Source organism: Pleuronectes platessa, chromosome 21 (genome assembly GCF_947347685.1).
Source record: "Pleuronectes platessa chromosome 21, fPlePla1.1, whole genome shotgun sequence".
Taxonomy (NCBI): Eukaryota; Metazoa; Chordata; class Actinopteri; order Pleuronectiformes; family Pleuronectidae; genus Pleuronectes; species Pleuronectes platessa.
In genome coordinates, this window is record NC_070646.1 from 12,788,047 (window position 1) to 12,803,338 (window position 15,292).

At 42.0% G+C, this 15,292-nt stretch overlaps 1 protein-coding gene across 1 annotated transcript in view; it reads right to left on the bottom strand.

Annotated features, from left to right (window-relative positions):
- Window positions 1-15,046, bottom strand: part of snx29 (sorting nexin 29) — a 133,097-nt gene extending 118,051 nt beyond the window's left edge. Inside the window, exons 1-11 of the mRNA XM_053413880.1 lie at window positions 14,633-15,046; window positions 13,204-13,268; window positions 11,747-11,799; window positions 10,307-10,431; window positions 8,380-8,560; window positions 8,164-8,234; window positions 6,791-7,051; window positions 4,982-5,393; window positions 3,398-3,510; window positions 3,009-3,108; window positions 2,767-2,849 (exon numbers count right to left, since the gene is read on the bottom strand). Coding sequence (XP_053269855.1) covers window positions 2,767-2,849; window positions 3,009-3,108; window positions 3,398-3,510; window positions 4,982-5,393; window positions 6,791-7,051; window positions 8,164-8,234; window positions 8,380-8,560; window positions 10,307-10,431; window positions 11,747-11,799; window positions 13,204-13,268; window positions 14,633-14,663 — 1,495 coding nt within the window. The 5' untranslated portion in view covers window positions 14,664-15,046. The remainder of the gene's footprint in view (window positions 1-2,766; window positions 2,850-3,008; window positions 3,109-3,397; window positions 3,511-4,981; window positions 5,394-6,790; window positions 7,052-8,163; window positions 8,235-8,379; window positions 8,561-10,306; window positions 10,432-11,746; window positions 11,800-13,203; window positions 13,269-14,632) is intronic.
- Between the last annotated feature and the right edge of the window lie 246 nt (window positions 15,047-15,292).

Below are 15,292 nucleotides of genomic sequence, written 5' to 3' on the forward strand. Positions count from 1 at the left end.
GAAAATACATAAAATCTCATCTCATGTGTTAATGAGTTGTGAGATTTTGAATGTTCACTTCATGACTATGACCTCGGGACAAAGCCACAGGTTAAGAGGATATTATGCAATTAAAAGAAACTTTCCATTACCTCAAATAATTTGATCATTGTTGGAAACATTTGGGATAGAGTAAGTACACTAGTCAACAAAATATATAACATAGGTCAAGTTGTTTTTTAAGGCATTTTAATGAAAATTATTGCATATAATGTGTTTAAGCCTCAAGCAGGAACTGAGAAATTCTTAGAAAAGCAGTGCATCATCAATTTGTGCTTTCCAAGAATTTCTCTTCAAGCCACTTTCTGCCTACTGGCCTTATCTTCTCCCTCTTCTTGTGGTTTGCTACATCTCCCATGAACAACTTTGAGACGGGCTGTTATTGTTGCTTTCGGGTTGTGCGAGTGGGCGGGGAGAGAGCAGAGGCAATGGGACTGTGGATATCGAGAGCAAGGGAGCGAGATTTTTCCCGGCCGAGAAATAGTCACTGTCTCATCTCTTCAATTGCCAAAATCTGTTTTGGCTGCGTCGCATGGCCTCCATGCCTCCGTCAGGATGGATTTCTCCCAATATGATCGCTGGAGAAAAGAGCTTGTTGCTCTCTGATTTTAAAATGGCCGACACAAAAACCACATGTTCCAGGGTTTCAGACAGGATTCGTCTTTTACAGAACACCCCATCATCACTGTTACCAGGAAAAGGGAACCGCCTCCTCTGCGGGCAGCCCGAAATGAGACGGTAATGGTCTACAGAGGATTTCAGCCACTGGTGTCACCAGCTGATCCCACCCTTACTGCTATATCTCGGCAACAGAGCTGAAGCTGCACACGTCTAGAAACCTCTAACGCCCCTTGCTTAGTTTAGCAGCCTTTGAAATGGGAAAGCCTAGTGAATCTTAAAATGCAGCCTCTGAAGACTGCAGCCCCTGAATTGAGACACAACTTTTGTGTCTTCTTTTATTGTGCAGCACTCTGGTCGACTGCTGACTGCTGTGTGCTATATGAATAAAACTTGACTTGACTATGGATAAATCTATGGATAAATCTTCCTTAAGATATAGTCAGATCTATGTTAGACACTTTAGTAGAATAAGGACCCAAACTTGTATGACATCCTGTAGTTGTTTGTACGTGAAGGGCACAATCTGATAAAGATCAGATCACATTTTATGACCACATGACGCAGAAAACCAGGGAAATTCAAAGGGTCCAGCGGCAAGGGACTATAAACTGTTTTATATCTTACTAAGGCCTCATTGAGCCACCTCAGCACAAGTCATTTGTAGATCACTCGCTCTTTCCGTGGCCCCATGACCACCTCATACCGAGAGCTAATAGATTGGACGACAGCTCAATCCCAGTACTTACAGGCAGCTGCACTAACCTTTCCTGCCCTGGCGCTGTGTGTCTTTCTCTCTCTCTCTTTCTCTCTCTCCCTCTCTCACACACACAAACACAAACACACACACACAATCAAGCAGCATCAGTGTGAGCAGCTATGAGTCTAAACTCTGATTAGCTCCAGAGCCCCACACATGAAATGCTCATGATGCATATTTATTTAAATCTCAATTTCTTCTTTTTTTGTGACATCTCACAGCTGATCTGCAGGAATTCACACAATCTTAAGTTTCTCACGAGCCAAATCCTCTGAGAGCAGCAGATGAGTGTGTAATTAAGCACAGTGACATGTGCATACACAGGAGCAACAGTGCCATCTGGTGGATTGTTTGCTATGAAGGAAGAATTGCAGTACAGGCACGGGGGCTTCACTCCTTGTAATTAGATCACGTTTAACTGCACTGAAAAACAACAGGTTTTGAAAACACTCATCAGCAGGTTTAATTTAATTTGCCGCAGCGACAGCTGGGGTGAAATTTACTGAAAAAAACATGTTGGGGAACTTTCCAATGAATCATTACCAACACATACTTCACATGAACGTCCTTTGTCATCTGATAACACCTGAGCAGGAAGTGTTGATTCAGCTTTTGTGTTTTTTTTTACTGTCAAAACTAATGTGAATCACGTGTATGCTTAATTTGATGTAAATTTCACCCGATCAGCAGCAGGCGATTGCTTCAAAGGTGCGATTCGAGGTGTCACAGAATCTAACTAGATTTCCAACAGGCTAAATAAACAACAACCAATCAGAGCAGGGAGTGAAAGCACATGTAGTGGTGAGGTGGATTTTTTTTACACTGCACATTTCTGCAAATGAGGGAAATCTAGCAATGACCATGCATGTGAGGGACAACAACAAAAACAGAGAATGCCTGTTGAGTTGGGGTCGGGCTCTGTCGTCAGTTGGAGCTGCTCTGGATTCTTTACAACTGTAATTTCACTGAAGCGTTTCACCTCCTCCAGCCTGTGTGTCATTGGGTGGGTATTTTCTGATCAAGTGTAGTTTGGACACCAGAGTAGTCGGGTATTTATCCTGGTGAAAGGTTGTTTAGTGTGTGACCCCCCCGCTCCCAGTTAGACGTGCAATATGTCTACAGTGGTGGTAATGAATCCTTTAGGCTGGGACAAAACGAGTCCTTTTGAGAAGTGTAATTGCTGCAAGTGAAGCCATGCGGGAAAGACATTCACTTGTCTCACGTGTGCAATAACCCATGATGATTCATTCCACAGAACAGGTTTTGAGAACAACCTAAAAAAAAAGAGCAAGAGAGAGAGAGGGAGGACTAGCAAGAGACCGACGGATGGGAAAAGGCCAAACACTCACCGACTGTCATGGACTCTGGCAGACCAGGTGTTTGCAGGACGCTGGAGAGGGGAGCAGACGGCGCCGGTGGACTCGACTCCATGCTGCAACACACGAAAACAGAAATCAGGTACTTTGGAATCTCTTTGAATTATGTTGTAATTGACTATTGGTGCACAAAAACACACTTTTGAATTGAGTCCTGAGAAAATGTTTGACCCTGCAGCACAAATAACTCCTGTGACAACGCATCACTGCCTTACTTGAACGTCAGCTCGGACCTGCTGCTGCTCTCACAGTTTCCCACCGGCCCCGTCGAGTCAGACTGAGCAGGAAATGCTGCCGTGTCCTCCACAGAGCTCACTGAGACAGAATGGAAGTGAAAGTGAAATCACAGAGTGAGAGAGAAAGTCCCTAAATTTTACACGCTAGGCAACTGATCCTCAACGCAGAGTTAAAACAAACGAATATAACAGAATCTTAAATGGTCAAAAGAGAGGCTAATGAGGATCGGTGCAACATTGTAGAATTAAGGCACAGAAGATGATAGGTGGTTTTTTTTATCTGCTTCAGTCTTTTTGTCGGTGCAGGCCTCTCTATAAGCTCTGTGGCTGTTGTTCTGGTGGGGGGGGGGGGGGGGGCAGTTTCATACCTGGCTGACGGTCTGCAGGGTTGAGAGGGATGAGGATGTCGGAGCTGCTGTGGTTTGTCATCACCTGTAGAGGGCTCCACGTGGACACACTGGGCAGACTCCCGACCACCAACCTGCACAATGACAAGTTGAATCCGGGTCAGTTTGGTTGAAGTCAGCTTTGAACATTTCGGAGTCGAGTCCTCAACTGCACAACATGTTATTATACAACCATATTATCTATTTTCTAGGATAATGCAGTCGGGCACTTAGGGAGATGTAAACAGGAAGTATAATGTTACAATGGACTCAATTAGTTGGGCTGGGGGCTGCGCCTTGTTTTTTTAATATCGACTTACATTAAACCTATGCTGAATAACTTTCAACTTTCACCGGTTTACATTGATATTGAATAAAACTTAAACACAAGATTATATCATGCTCCATTTATTATCTCCAAGAGAGCAAGAAGGATTTTTTTCCACTTTCGCCTACATTGCGAGATAAGGCGTTTTTCAAAGGAATAGAGAAGGGAAATAATTTATGGATCTTGATGAAAAAAACAAAGCACATTTAAGGAACTGATATTTATGAGTGAGTGAATAATTTTTAAGCAGACCGCTGGGCCTTGGCAGAGACATGCGCTTTCCTGAGAGCCATTCTAGTTATTTATTTATTAAATATAAGCAGATTTGTAGAAGTTTATTGAAATTGACAAACAGTTTAAGCCGCAGGGGAATCTTAACGCATGCGAATAATTTTGGTGCGCTAAGATTTAGCTGAGTTACGACTCAGAGAAGAAGTTAATACCATCAAACAAATGTTCCTGTTGTTTTTGGAACACGCTTGTCACTTCAACTTTGCAGACACTTTACTCTTTCAGTGGAAACAAACATCACAATCTGGTTATTAACTGTCTTGTGTTATGAATAATTGTTGTGATGAGAAAAAAATATTTTATGTAACTTGTGTGTGTTGGCAAATTTACCCTAAAATCTGTCACATTTGTGTTACACGCAATTTTTTTATAATGTTGGAATCTAATGAACAGACACCTTTATTTTGCTAAGACAAACAGGCTCTAATATATTATTAATCAACTGTAGGAGTCTACCTAATGGGATGAATATTAATAGTATCTAACTAATATTATGAATAAGAGAACGTTATTTCATCTAGGCTTTTGATTTGATTGATTGGAATTTTATTTTATTTATTTGTATTTGTATATTTCTGTCTTTATTTACTTCCATTTATTATTATATTTTTATATTTATATTTTTATTATTATTTTATTTAATCTCATTTAAGTTTTTTTAATTTCTGCCTTTTTTTCCTTACCCTGAGTGTTTGATTGTGGGTTGGGGGTGTTCATAAACGTTTGTATGTTTATAAATGTTTGAATGTATGTTTCTTATATGTAAAACTCAATAAATATATTGAAAAAAAAAAAAAAAAACTGTAGGAGTCTTTAATTAGAAAATAAAACAAGATTAAACAAATATGAGCACTTGTGATTTTAAGGTTTTCTGCCCGAGAGCCCACGTCGATTTCTACAAACTATTTATTTTTATACTTTTTATAACTTGACGTTTGCTGACTCACTGATCAGAGCTGATCCTCTCCTCCTCCTGAGGTTGTGCTCTGGGTTTGTACATCTCCTCTTCTTCCTCCTCCTCCTCCTCCTCCTCGTTGTCGATGCTCTTGCTGTCGGGCAGTGGGGGCGGAGTTGCGGGAGGCGTACGAGACGGATGCGGGGACCCAACCCAGCTGACTATGCCCGGCTCCTCCAGGCCGTTCTGTGCCGGCGACTGGGAGTAGGCCGGCTCCAGCGGGTCTATCCCTTCCTCCAAGCTGCTCTGAGCCGGAGCGGTGTGACTCTTCCTTATCAGGCCCGTTTTCTGGGAGTCCTCCTCCCCCTCCTCCTCGTCCTCCGCCCCACCATCCAGATCATCATCAAAAGAAATGATGTTGGTGATCTTCTTTTTCCTACGGCGCTCCTTCCTCAGCCCTGAATCTGGGCAGGATAGAGATGAAAATACAGTGAACAAAACCTTTAATCTCAAGCCTCAATTAAGAAGAAACTAAAATGGATTCAACACTTTTCTGTCTAGACGGGCTCATACAAAGTTCAGTAACGATGACATCAGCATCTTAACTTTATTTCACTTACTCGACTTAAAAAGCTTTCCTCGCTAACTGTCTGCGGGTCGGCCCTCTTCCTTTTCAGCGCCTCGCTGTGCATTAGCGAGTCTTCCACCGCGGAATAATCTCAATGGTAAAAGAGGTGGTGCACCAATTTAGAATTTAATTTGCATTCAATCCACTGGAAGGTTTTAGCACCGCACAGTTAAAAAGTTAAAAGCTTGTCCATCTCGCCGAGCAGAGCACATGGAGGGGAAAACGGTTGCGGTATAGTTTTCCCCTGACAGGAAGGACCGGGGCGGCTCCAGCTAAATGAGGTCAAATGAGGAGGCCGACGTTCTGGAAGTGTATTCATTTCATGGGGGATTTCAACTCCACTGCTGCAGCTCCGCGGTGCACTTGCCTGGTGATGTTGCCTCGCTAGATTCCACAAGTGCATTTATTACACATGCTTGAACTGATTACAACCTTCGACATGTGGCTCACCTCTGTCACAATTCATTTCATGTCAGAACCAGAGGATTGCGACTGTTTTGTGTTCGTCGTGCACCATTAACAATCTGACTCATTTATTTTATCACAGCAGTCTAACGTTTCGCCAAACAAAACGCCAACAGCTATACTTTCGTAAGTATTTTAGGTCCGGACAGCATTTTATCTCCACTAACAGCTATCTACATATGAAAGGGGAAACATTAAAAAGATGACAGCCGGTGCATTTCAGTCGATGTCTTCCTGCTCTTTGCTCTCCACGCAGATTGTTTACCTGCGGGCAATCAAAGCCTGCTCAAACGTGATTGGTCAAACCAGAAATGTTCCGATTCTGCATATTCACATAAAGAATCTGTTTGTAGAGATACATGAAACATAACTTACTGCATTCAAAGGGTAGAAAACAATTATGTTAACACCTTATAAAACAGTGGAATAGTTCTGAAGTTGCTACCTGAATGCAAAGTTTAATTTATAAGACAAGTTTAATTTCTTAAGAAGGATTTGACCTGTAACTTGAATGATACAGCCAAAACTTTCCATAACTTGTCGATATCAATTATAATCTTGTTATTATTTATTTTAAGCTAAGAGTGTTTTATATTTCTTTATGAGCAGGCAATACATTCTTAAAGCATTATGCTATAGAATCTATAGTATATATGAAAATTATACTACAGAGGAGTTAACAAAAACAAATACAAACTTTAAATATCTTGGCTATTGGGTGTTTTATAGCCCCCAAAAAAATAAGATGGATCAACTGCTATTTCCTACCAGCAGAGGTGCTGCGTGGGAGAACAGGGAGCGGGTCCGAGGCTCCCTCCCCTCGGGGCGTGAATCCGGGCACCACGGCCGTGGCTGTGCTGATCTCACGCAGGAGGCTGCTCACCCCCTGAGTGGACTCCTTCAACAGGCTGCCGATGCCCTGCGTGGACTCCTTGAGGAGGTCTGATACCGACGGGCCTGCGCCTCGCGTCAACCCGCCGTTCAGGTCGGTGTTGTCGATGTTGATGGCAAACAGGATGGAGTTCAGGCCTGAGCGCAGCAGAGAGAGAGAGAGAGAGAGAGATTGAGGCGAGAAACCTAATTCATTCGAGATCAGACCGGTTAAATCATATGAAGCTTTTGAACTTTAACTTCAAAGTGCCTGGTTAGCAGTTCTGTCCGTGCACAGAGAACTGTGGCAACGCAAGATGAACGATCCCACTGTGTATGAGAGGAGAGGAAACAATCTGGCAGGAGATCAGTGGTAATGTTTTTGAGTTTGTGCCTCATAAGTTGTGCTCGTCAATAGTTCTGCAGTAAGAGAACATCCATTAACATTAATAAGGTTTGGGCAGCAGCTCTCAGGGAGCCCAGCCATGCTAAACCATTAAAGTGCATAGTCGGTGAATTTCCTGCTTTTACAGCAGCTCTGTTTGTGTGAAGCCTGTTCACATTTCAGCGAGAGTGAAAGTGAGGCAGTGAGGCCCATTACACATCAGGATCAAATTTCAGAGTCACAACTTGGCTGATCTTCGATGCTTATCATTAGAGGGGCAAAAAAAATAGCCCGACCTGAGGCGTGGTACCAGAAGACCATAAAAGACAAAAGTCTAATATGTATGGTGGCCACTCGAGGACATTTCAGAGTCAGAATGTCAGCTTGGTTCACTTTTCATCAATTTTAGTCATACTTTACTAGCTTCAGGAACTGTTGCTACCTTTACCTTCACTAAGGAGGTTGTTCAAACTCTATCCATTAGCCTGCTATTTGGTTTATTTGTTTCCTGTCAGCAGGATTACACAAAACCAAAGATCAGATTTAAACTGGTTCCCAACAAGGAACCAGTTTAACTTTGGCATGGACCTGGACAAAGGGGCGGGGCCAGGAATTTTAATTTGTCACTTTGCAGCATTGGCTATATGCATGCTGGATGTGCTTGAGTGTTGTTCTGGTTTGCAACTGCTTTCGTTGGCATACTAACATGCTGGAGTAAACAGTGTTATTGCATAACCTGCAACATTAGCCTGTTAGAGAAAATTATTATATGATATATAACACTATCGGTCCAACGGAGCAAGATGGCAGTGTTCGTATCCGGGGTATTTTGGCTTCATTTCTAGATAGTGGGAGGATACAGTCTATGCTAATGACACAAACTGACCTGCAGCCATGGTGGGGAGCATACTTGCTCTCTCTTCATCAAGAATAAAAGCCCCTTCTTCATAGTAAGTTCTGGAATAGAGGTGACAGGTAATCAACACCAGTTTTAAAAACCACAAATGTAATACAACGAATATTGATATGCAAGTTTTGCAATCCCAAAAACATTTCCTTTAAATATAAAAATATAAATGCACACAGAACAGCAGATACTAACCCCAGACGTGGGCGGTCAGCCAGCAGTGTGTGCAGGTAGCGCTCCAGCGAGTGCTCGTTGAGGGCACAGCGCAGCCAGGCACGACCCCGACCCAGCTCGGAGGAAATGTGACGCAGCGAGTAGAACCGCTGGAGCTCGTGGCGGTTCAGGTGCTCCTTCACGTAAAACCAGAACGTCAACTCTGGTGGTGGATGAAGAGCAGAGAGGGTGAAAAAGGAGACGAGGCAAAGGGAGGTGAAAAGGATGCAGGGAGGAGACGAGGATGATAAAGATGATGAAGAGTTAGAGAGGTGAAAAGAAAAGAAGAACAGAGGATGCAAAGGTGAAACAAGGTGAGACAAAGAAGGGAAGAATACTGTTTTCCTCGTTTGTGAAAAAGAACTGTTCTTGAGTTCCACAGAGGGTCAAACACTTCTGGAGTCCTGAGAGTCGACACATCTTCGCTCTCTCATTAAAAAATACCCACAGTTTCTGGCACGCCGCTCCATCCTCACTACCCGACTGTCACCTCCCCATATTTCACACTGACCTCACAGTTTTATTATTTTCTATAACAAAGAGAAGAAGAGATCAAATAACCTCTGAGGGTGTTTCCATATAAAGTTTTCTAAGGTGGGGTGCAGTAATTAATAGGAATGAGAGTTCCGCTTCTTTCCTGCATATAATGAGCGTGTGACCTCAGACCAGTGTGTTCAAATGACGTCTGCTTATTTCTGGCTTTAAGGACTCGGCTTCATTAATGAGATGCAAATCCACGAGTTCAGCCAGAATCCTTTCTTGTAATTGACTGTGAAATACGGGGGACGTCAGATATGCTAATGGATATGGGATGGCGGCCGTTACAGAAGTCATGCATTTCTGCTGCAAACGTGGATTTAATAACCACGGGGTTGTTCAGTACGACAAAGTAGAAACAATTTAGCAAAGTGTGAAACTAATGACTCTCTGTATGTGAAAAGGGACGACATGAGGGACGCTCAAAAGTGAAGCCAAACGGCTCGATCGCCCTCTGGTGGCTGGCTGCAGTAACAATACATCAAATACGTTTTTATCAAAGATGGTTTCTGTCAAATCAGCTCGTTCTTATCACACTGGTGTATGTTTATATTTTTACCTTGTTAATTTCACTAGTTAACTGATGCTTTAAAAAAAATTGACAGCTGAGACTGACTCGTGTATTAGTGGGACTTCAATACCTCAGGGAGCATAAAGGGATAGAGTAGGAGAATCTCTCAAATAAAAAAATAGGGTAGATGATTTTTACTCTATAAAAGTATTGTGTTTTGTTAATGCTGTCTCAGGTAGCGAGACTTTTTATTACAAATTATCCTTCAATTACACTCCAAAGAAACAACCCGGGTTATTTTACTTTAGGGCAGCACCTTTACACAAACTAGATATCTTTTTTTGTACCTGCAAATTTTTCATTCCCCTGTAGTTCCAAATGATGCTAACTACAGTTTGGGATCTTGACAGTAATAACAAATAAAATATTTGTAGGTTTGAACAAGGCTTGAATACATGGCATTAATTTATGATGAGAAACTGGCAACATTCTGCAAATCGTTGGATTTTTTTAGGACTGTGTTACTGACAACTGCAGAGAGAGACAGCGGTTTGACAGGAGAGCAGAGATCAACCAGCGTGTGACTCTTTAAATTGTACTTCCTCTCTGGAGTCTAATCATCTGGTCTCACAGCAAGGTGGTAATTATCCTGCAGCTCGGAGCTTCGCACTGATTCCTCAATCCCTTCATGACAAGCTGCCCTCTGGCAAGGTTACAGCTTTCTCTGGTCTCCCTTTCTCCCCTCAAGACAGAGGCTGGAGGTTGATGTTAAGTTTCTGCCCTGGTTTTCAACTTAAGACCCGAGTTTAACAAACTGTGGCTCCTCCTGCAGCGAAGCACACGGCCGGTGGAGGATCGTACCTGCTTCGGCCTTGCTGCTGAAGCCCGCAGCCTGCTTGAGTGCGGCGGCAGTGAGGGCCAGACCTCTGCTCTTCCTCAGGCCGTGCTGCAGCACCGCTTCAAACTGTGCACACAGACAGATCACTCTGCAGGGGAAAAGAGTAGAGGAGTGGGGTTGTTATTCAGTCATACCTTTAACACTTACAGGTACAGTGGTAGGAAGCAGGGTGTCCACAGCTTGTGTTTTCAGATGCCATTTAAGGCTCCATTAGTCGTAGAATTGGCAGGGCGGATGTTCCTGATGGTCTTTTTAAACAGATGTTTAAAAATAAACTGCGGATGCCGGGATTTAGTTCGCAGCACTAACCACAGGATGTTCACCTGCACACACACAAATTCTCTATCTGCACATGTAGCCCTCTCTCTCATAGGGAATTGATTTAGATCCCTTTGGCCTTTGCAAAGCGCCTAGTGGGTAGTGGAATTATTTTCAGATCAAATCAAGAGGATGTCAACAACCACAGAGTTAAAAACATTATTTTCATACCTTTCCATTCTGCACAGTTAAATCATTAAAATCAAATGCCACAAAGAGATCTATTATCAAAATGTTCTGGCTACAACACATAAATAAATCAATTTTGAATGGTAATTATCAAAGTTACAAACTACTGTGAGTTCTAGGAAGCATCCAATATGAAACTTTGATGATGATGATGATGATGTATCACTATAGTCTAATGAAGTACAGTTTGTAAACTATTTTTTTTTTTATATACGCCTCATTTTACTCGTCTTGCATTTCATAAAATAAACCTACAAAATGTAACTTGGGCCACTAGGGGTCTCTCAAACAACACGAAAGCAAAACAACTGGTTTGATGATAACATGAAGCAGTGTGGGATCATGGGACTTACTGTCACTAGTATTTATACCTTACGTGACTCAGGCACAATAAATGTTCACAGATGAGGTCAAGGTCAATTATTTTCACGTTACGCAGCAAACGGCAGTGAATAGTTGTGATCTATTACGAGACACCGATACAACCGTTAACTTATGTAAACTAGAGAATTTCTAAGAGTATGAACATTGTTGATATTTTACACAAGTCAACAAAATGTTTAACAAAAGTCTAATCGTTTTTAGACATTTCGTTCCACATTACATCATTCTTTTTATTTTTATTGTTGCTTAAAGGTAATAAAATATACTGTAGCAACATCAGACATTCTCCATTTTCTGTTTTGTTTTGTTAAGACAGTGATCCTCAAGCTGGGCACATTTTCCAGATCACTGCACAGAAGAGGCTGCAGCTACAGAAAATGCAAACATGTACTGGAACACCACGGCGTCAAGTGACCTGGACCTGCACACGTGGACCAAACAGCCCCCTGTGTTTGCTGAGGAGATTCAGATACAAGCCACTGAACTTCTCGGAAACAGGCAGCTTCTCTCACCTGCTGTCTGAGTCGGTGGCGATCTCTTTCCTTCCTCCAAAGCGAATTTGGCACTGAGAAGAGATGAGAGGGGGGGGGGGGGGGGGGGGGGGGGGGGTATTAGACGCTGCTCAAGAAACAGCTCATTTGTCAGCATTCAAACCCAGAACACAATGAACACATGTCTAATATTTCAGGGTGCCTGAAGTAGCAAACAAACACTGTATTTTGTTTGTAAAATATGACACAACCAGTAGTTGTCTGTCCTGATTACGACCAGAACTGCAAAGAACAGATTATTTATTTATTAGACAGTCAATCATCTCCTCATCTACAGTCGTGGTTATGCTGTGTCCTCGTTTTACTACTCATTTTACAAATTGTTGTGTGGATGTGTGATTTTTTTTTTGCGTCATCTGCTTGATATACTGTTCATCTGTGTCTTTATAAGCTGCTTTCAGACATGATAAAACGTAAATGGCCGAGTCAGTTGCTTTGGGAATTTCCCAGAATTTTTCCTGCCAGCACATGAGAGGAAAACAGCAGGAAACTGTCTGCAATATTCACAGCGACTGGGGATGTTGATGATGTTTCTAACACAGAATCAAGATAAAAAAACGAGCTTTCATGGCTAAATATACTATAAATTGACCATGTAATTCGACCTGTATATACAGTCTATGGTTTAGACTTGGGTACACATGTTAATTAATTTAACTTTTTTAATAAATTAACATAAATATAAAGATTAAACAAAAGAACTGATCTCAATTTAAGCAAATGACCAGTATAAGATTTGTTTTTCTTCCCAACCGAGCAGCAGAAGCATCATCACCTGAATAAATGTCCCTAAACTTATACCATGATACAGGTTGGCAGAAACTTAGGGGTTTTCTTTTTACTCTTTATGTCTAATATGCAGCTCTGATCTCAGTCACTGTTTGAACCAACATGTCATGCAGATCCAGACGAGACCTGATTCCTGCACTTCCTACTTTCTCTTTATGTATGAGGAAAGGTCAACACATCTGACTGCTTGAATTCAACCATTTATTTTGCTTGATAGATCTACACAACATTTTTGCACTTTATTCAAAAGAAGATGAAGTTTGCAAAGTTGCACGTCTGGATCAGCCTTACTTCATTTTGTTGTTTACTCTGTGATAGATAAGGGAAGTAAAGGTTTTAAGTAATCATCCGTTTCCACATTACAAAGAAATATGTCACTCAACTAATAAGTCGTGCTTTTAAATGTGGAACTATTTCTAAATCATGCAGACGCTGATATAAGTTTATGGAAGTGGAACTGTTGCTTTCTCTGCATGTTCACTTCTAAACAACAACATTGATTGAAAGCAGAAAGTGACCGATTTGAGTCGCTAATAAAGAAATCTATACACGCTTCCTTCTCCCTTTCAAGCTGCAGTACTGAATGTGGCCATACGTGACTTCTATGTGACTCAGACAGAGAAACTCACCTGTTTGACAGCGTCCAGCAGCCTCTCCAGGAGGTGCTGTCTCTTGGTATCACTCTGCTGAGGACCTGCAGCAGCGAAGACAGACACACACACACACACACACACACACACACACACACACAAACAGGAAACAACACAAAAGGGGTTTAACCACAGATATGGAAAATTACTCATGTTCACACTTAATTTGTATCGATTCTGCATGTTCACAAGGAGAGGAAAGAAATTATGTCTCTTGTTGGAAAACACAGTTTGCAATTTAATTTTCAGCAGAGATGTAACAAAAGTCAAATATATTGATATATTACTTGTGCACAGTGAGAAGGTATAAGGTAAAATGATCCACCTCAGATTTATAAAATGTTTTTGTTTATCAAGTATTTGTGGTTCTCTGCTCATAAATCGTGTCTTACTACAGCTTTTCTCTGATTCACATCTCTGCTGTTATATATATTGTTATAAATGTTATTTAAGTCTACCTGTCCAGTGGTGCAGATGGATCCTTACGTGACAAATCATCGCACTTTTGTTTTGCACCTAACAGAGTTCACTGACTCTTTGTAATATGTAAGTAATGAACTCTCAGCAATGATTTAAAAACCAAAGACCCAACTCTCTGCAGGTCTTCAAGACATTATAAACTAACTCTGGTGAAAATTTGAAAACATAGGATTACTTGCAATTGAGCTTTAACTATAACTGTATAGACGCAATTTTTGCATATTGGGGATAGCGCACTCTTCACAGCATCTCCGTCAAATCAGTTACAATTTGATTAAATCTCCTTTATTTTGGATCCGCGACACATGAATTGTTGGTTCCATGTATTTATCATTTGACCAAACCAGCATGAAGAACTTCATTAGGTATGTGAGGGTGTGGCCTGAATGTCTGATGATTTGACACTTAATGAGTTATGAACTTCTCACATCTTGACGCCACTTCAATGTGAACCAGTGAGATGCTACACTACTGAACAGTATGAGGATCATCGATGTCAAAACGTTCGGTGCACCAGTGCAACCAACGTAAAAAGTTAGTCTGGAGCCCTGGTGTGACTTATGTGTTAATGATAAACAATAATTTAGTACGGCCCTCGAAGGATGTGGTGAAAACATAAATGTCCCCCGATAGAATAAAGGTTCTCCAGCTCTGTCACAAAGAGATGTGACCGTTTAGAACCCGAGAAAGAGTGTTTGAATGATGCTGAGAGGATTTTTATTTTCTCTATAAGAATATGAATGAATATGAAAGCTAGTAAAACACCGGAAATACAGTCTGCAGGGTGTAAACATTGTGTGCTGACATTGCGGAGCCGGTTCTGAACCAGTCAGCAGGAAATCCCTCATGTCATCATGCATGACTGAAGCTGCTCTGCCGTGCACGGGGTCCACATGTCGTGTCTGTGTGGATGACAGTGAGATCTCACCGTTCATCGTGGCGGACAGAGTGTGTGACATCCAGGACACAGCTCGTGTGGTTCATCCCTCAGTCGCTTCGCTTCGCTCGGAGCTCAGGCTCGGCCGCGGACCGGGACCATGCTGCCGCCGTGGCCGAGCTGCACCCACCCTGGCGCGGCGTGTTGGACCGGATCTCCCTCGGGGAGCGCAGAGGCCTGCCGGTTGAGGAAGAGTGTGTCACGGTGTGGGATGGTGGAGCCGGAGAGAGAGCAGAGAGCCGGTGAACTTCATGGCTGCGACCCAGGCTGATGGTTGAGATCCAGCAGTGTGTGTGTGTGAGGCGAGGAGCTGCGGAAACACACACACACACCAGCTGATCGCAGGTTAGAGCCTGAAACACAGAGGAGCACAGAGAAGCGGACACTGAGCTGTGTCAGGGTCACATGACCAAACACATGATGTCATATGACATCTGCGGCAGGACGGGAGTTGTAGTCTTTTTCTGTAATAGAGGTTCGGGACTACAGATTTCTGTATTTACTACAGCAGTAATAATACTATTAATTCAGTAATATTAAAATAAAATTAGAAAAAATAGTATTTACAAATAATATATACAATAATGCAACAATAATTAATAACGATTACACTTAAAAATATATTTTATTATTATTTTATTATTATTATTG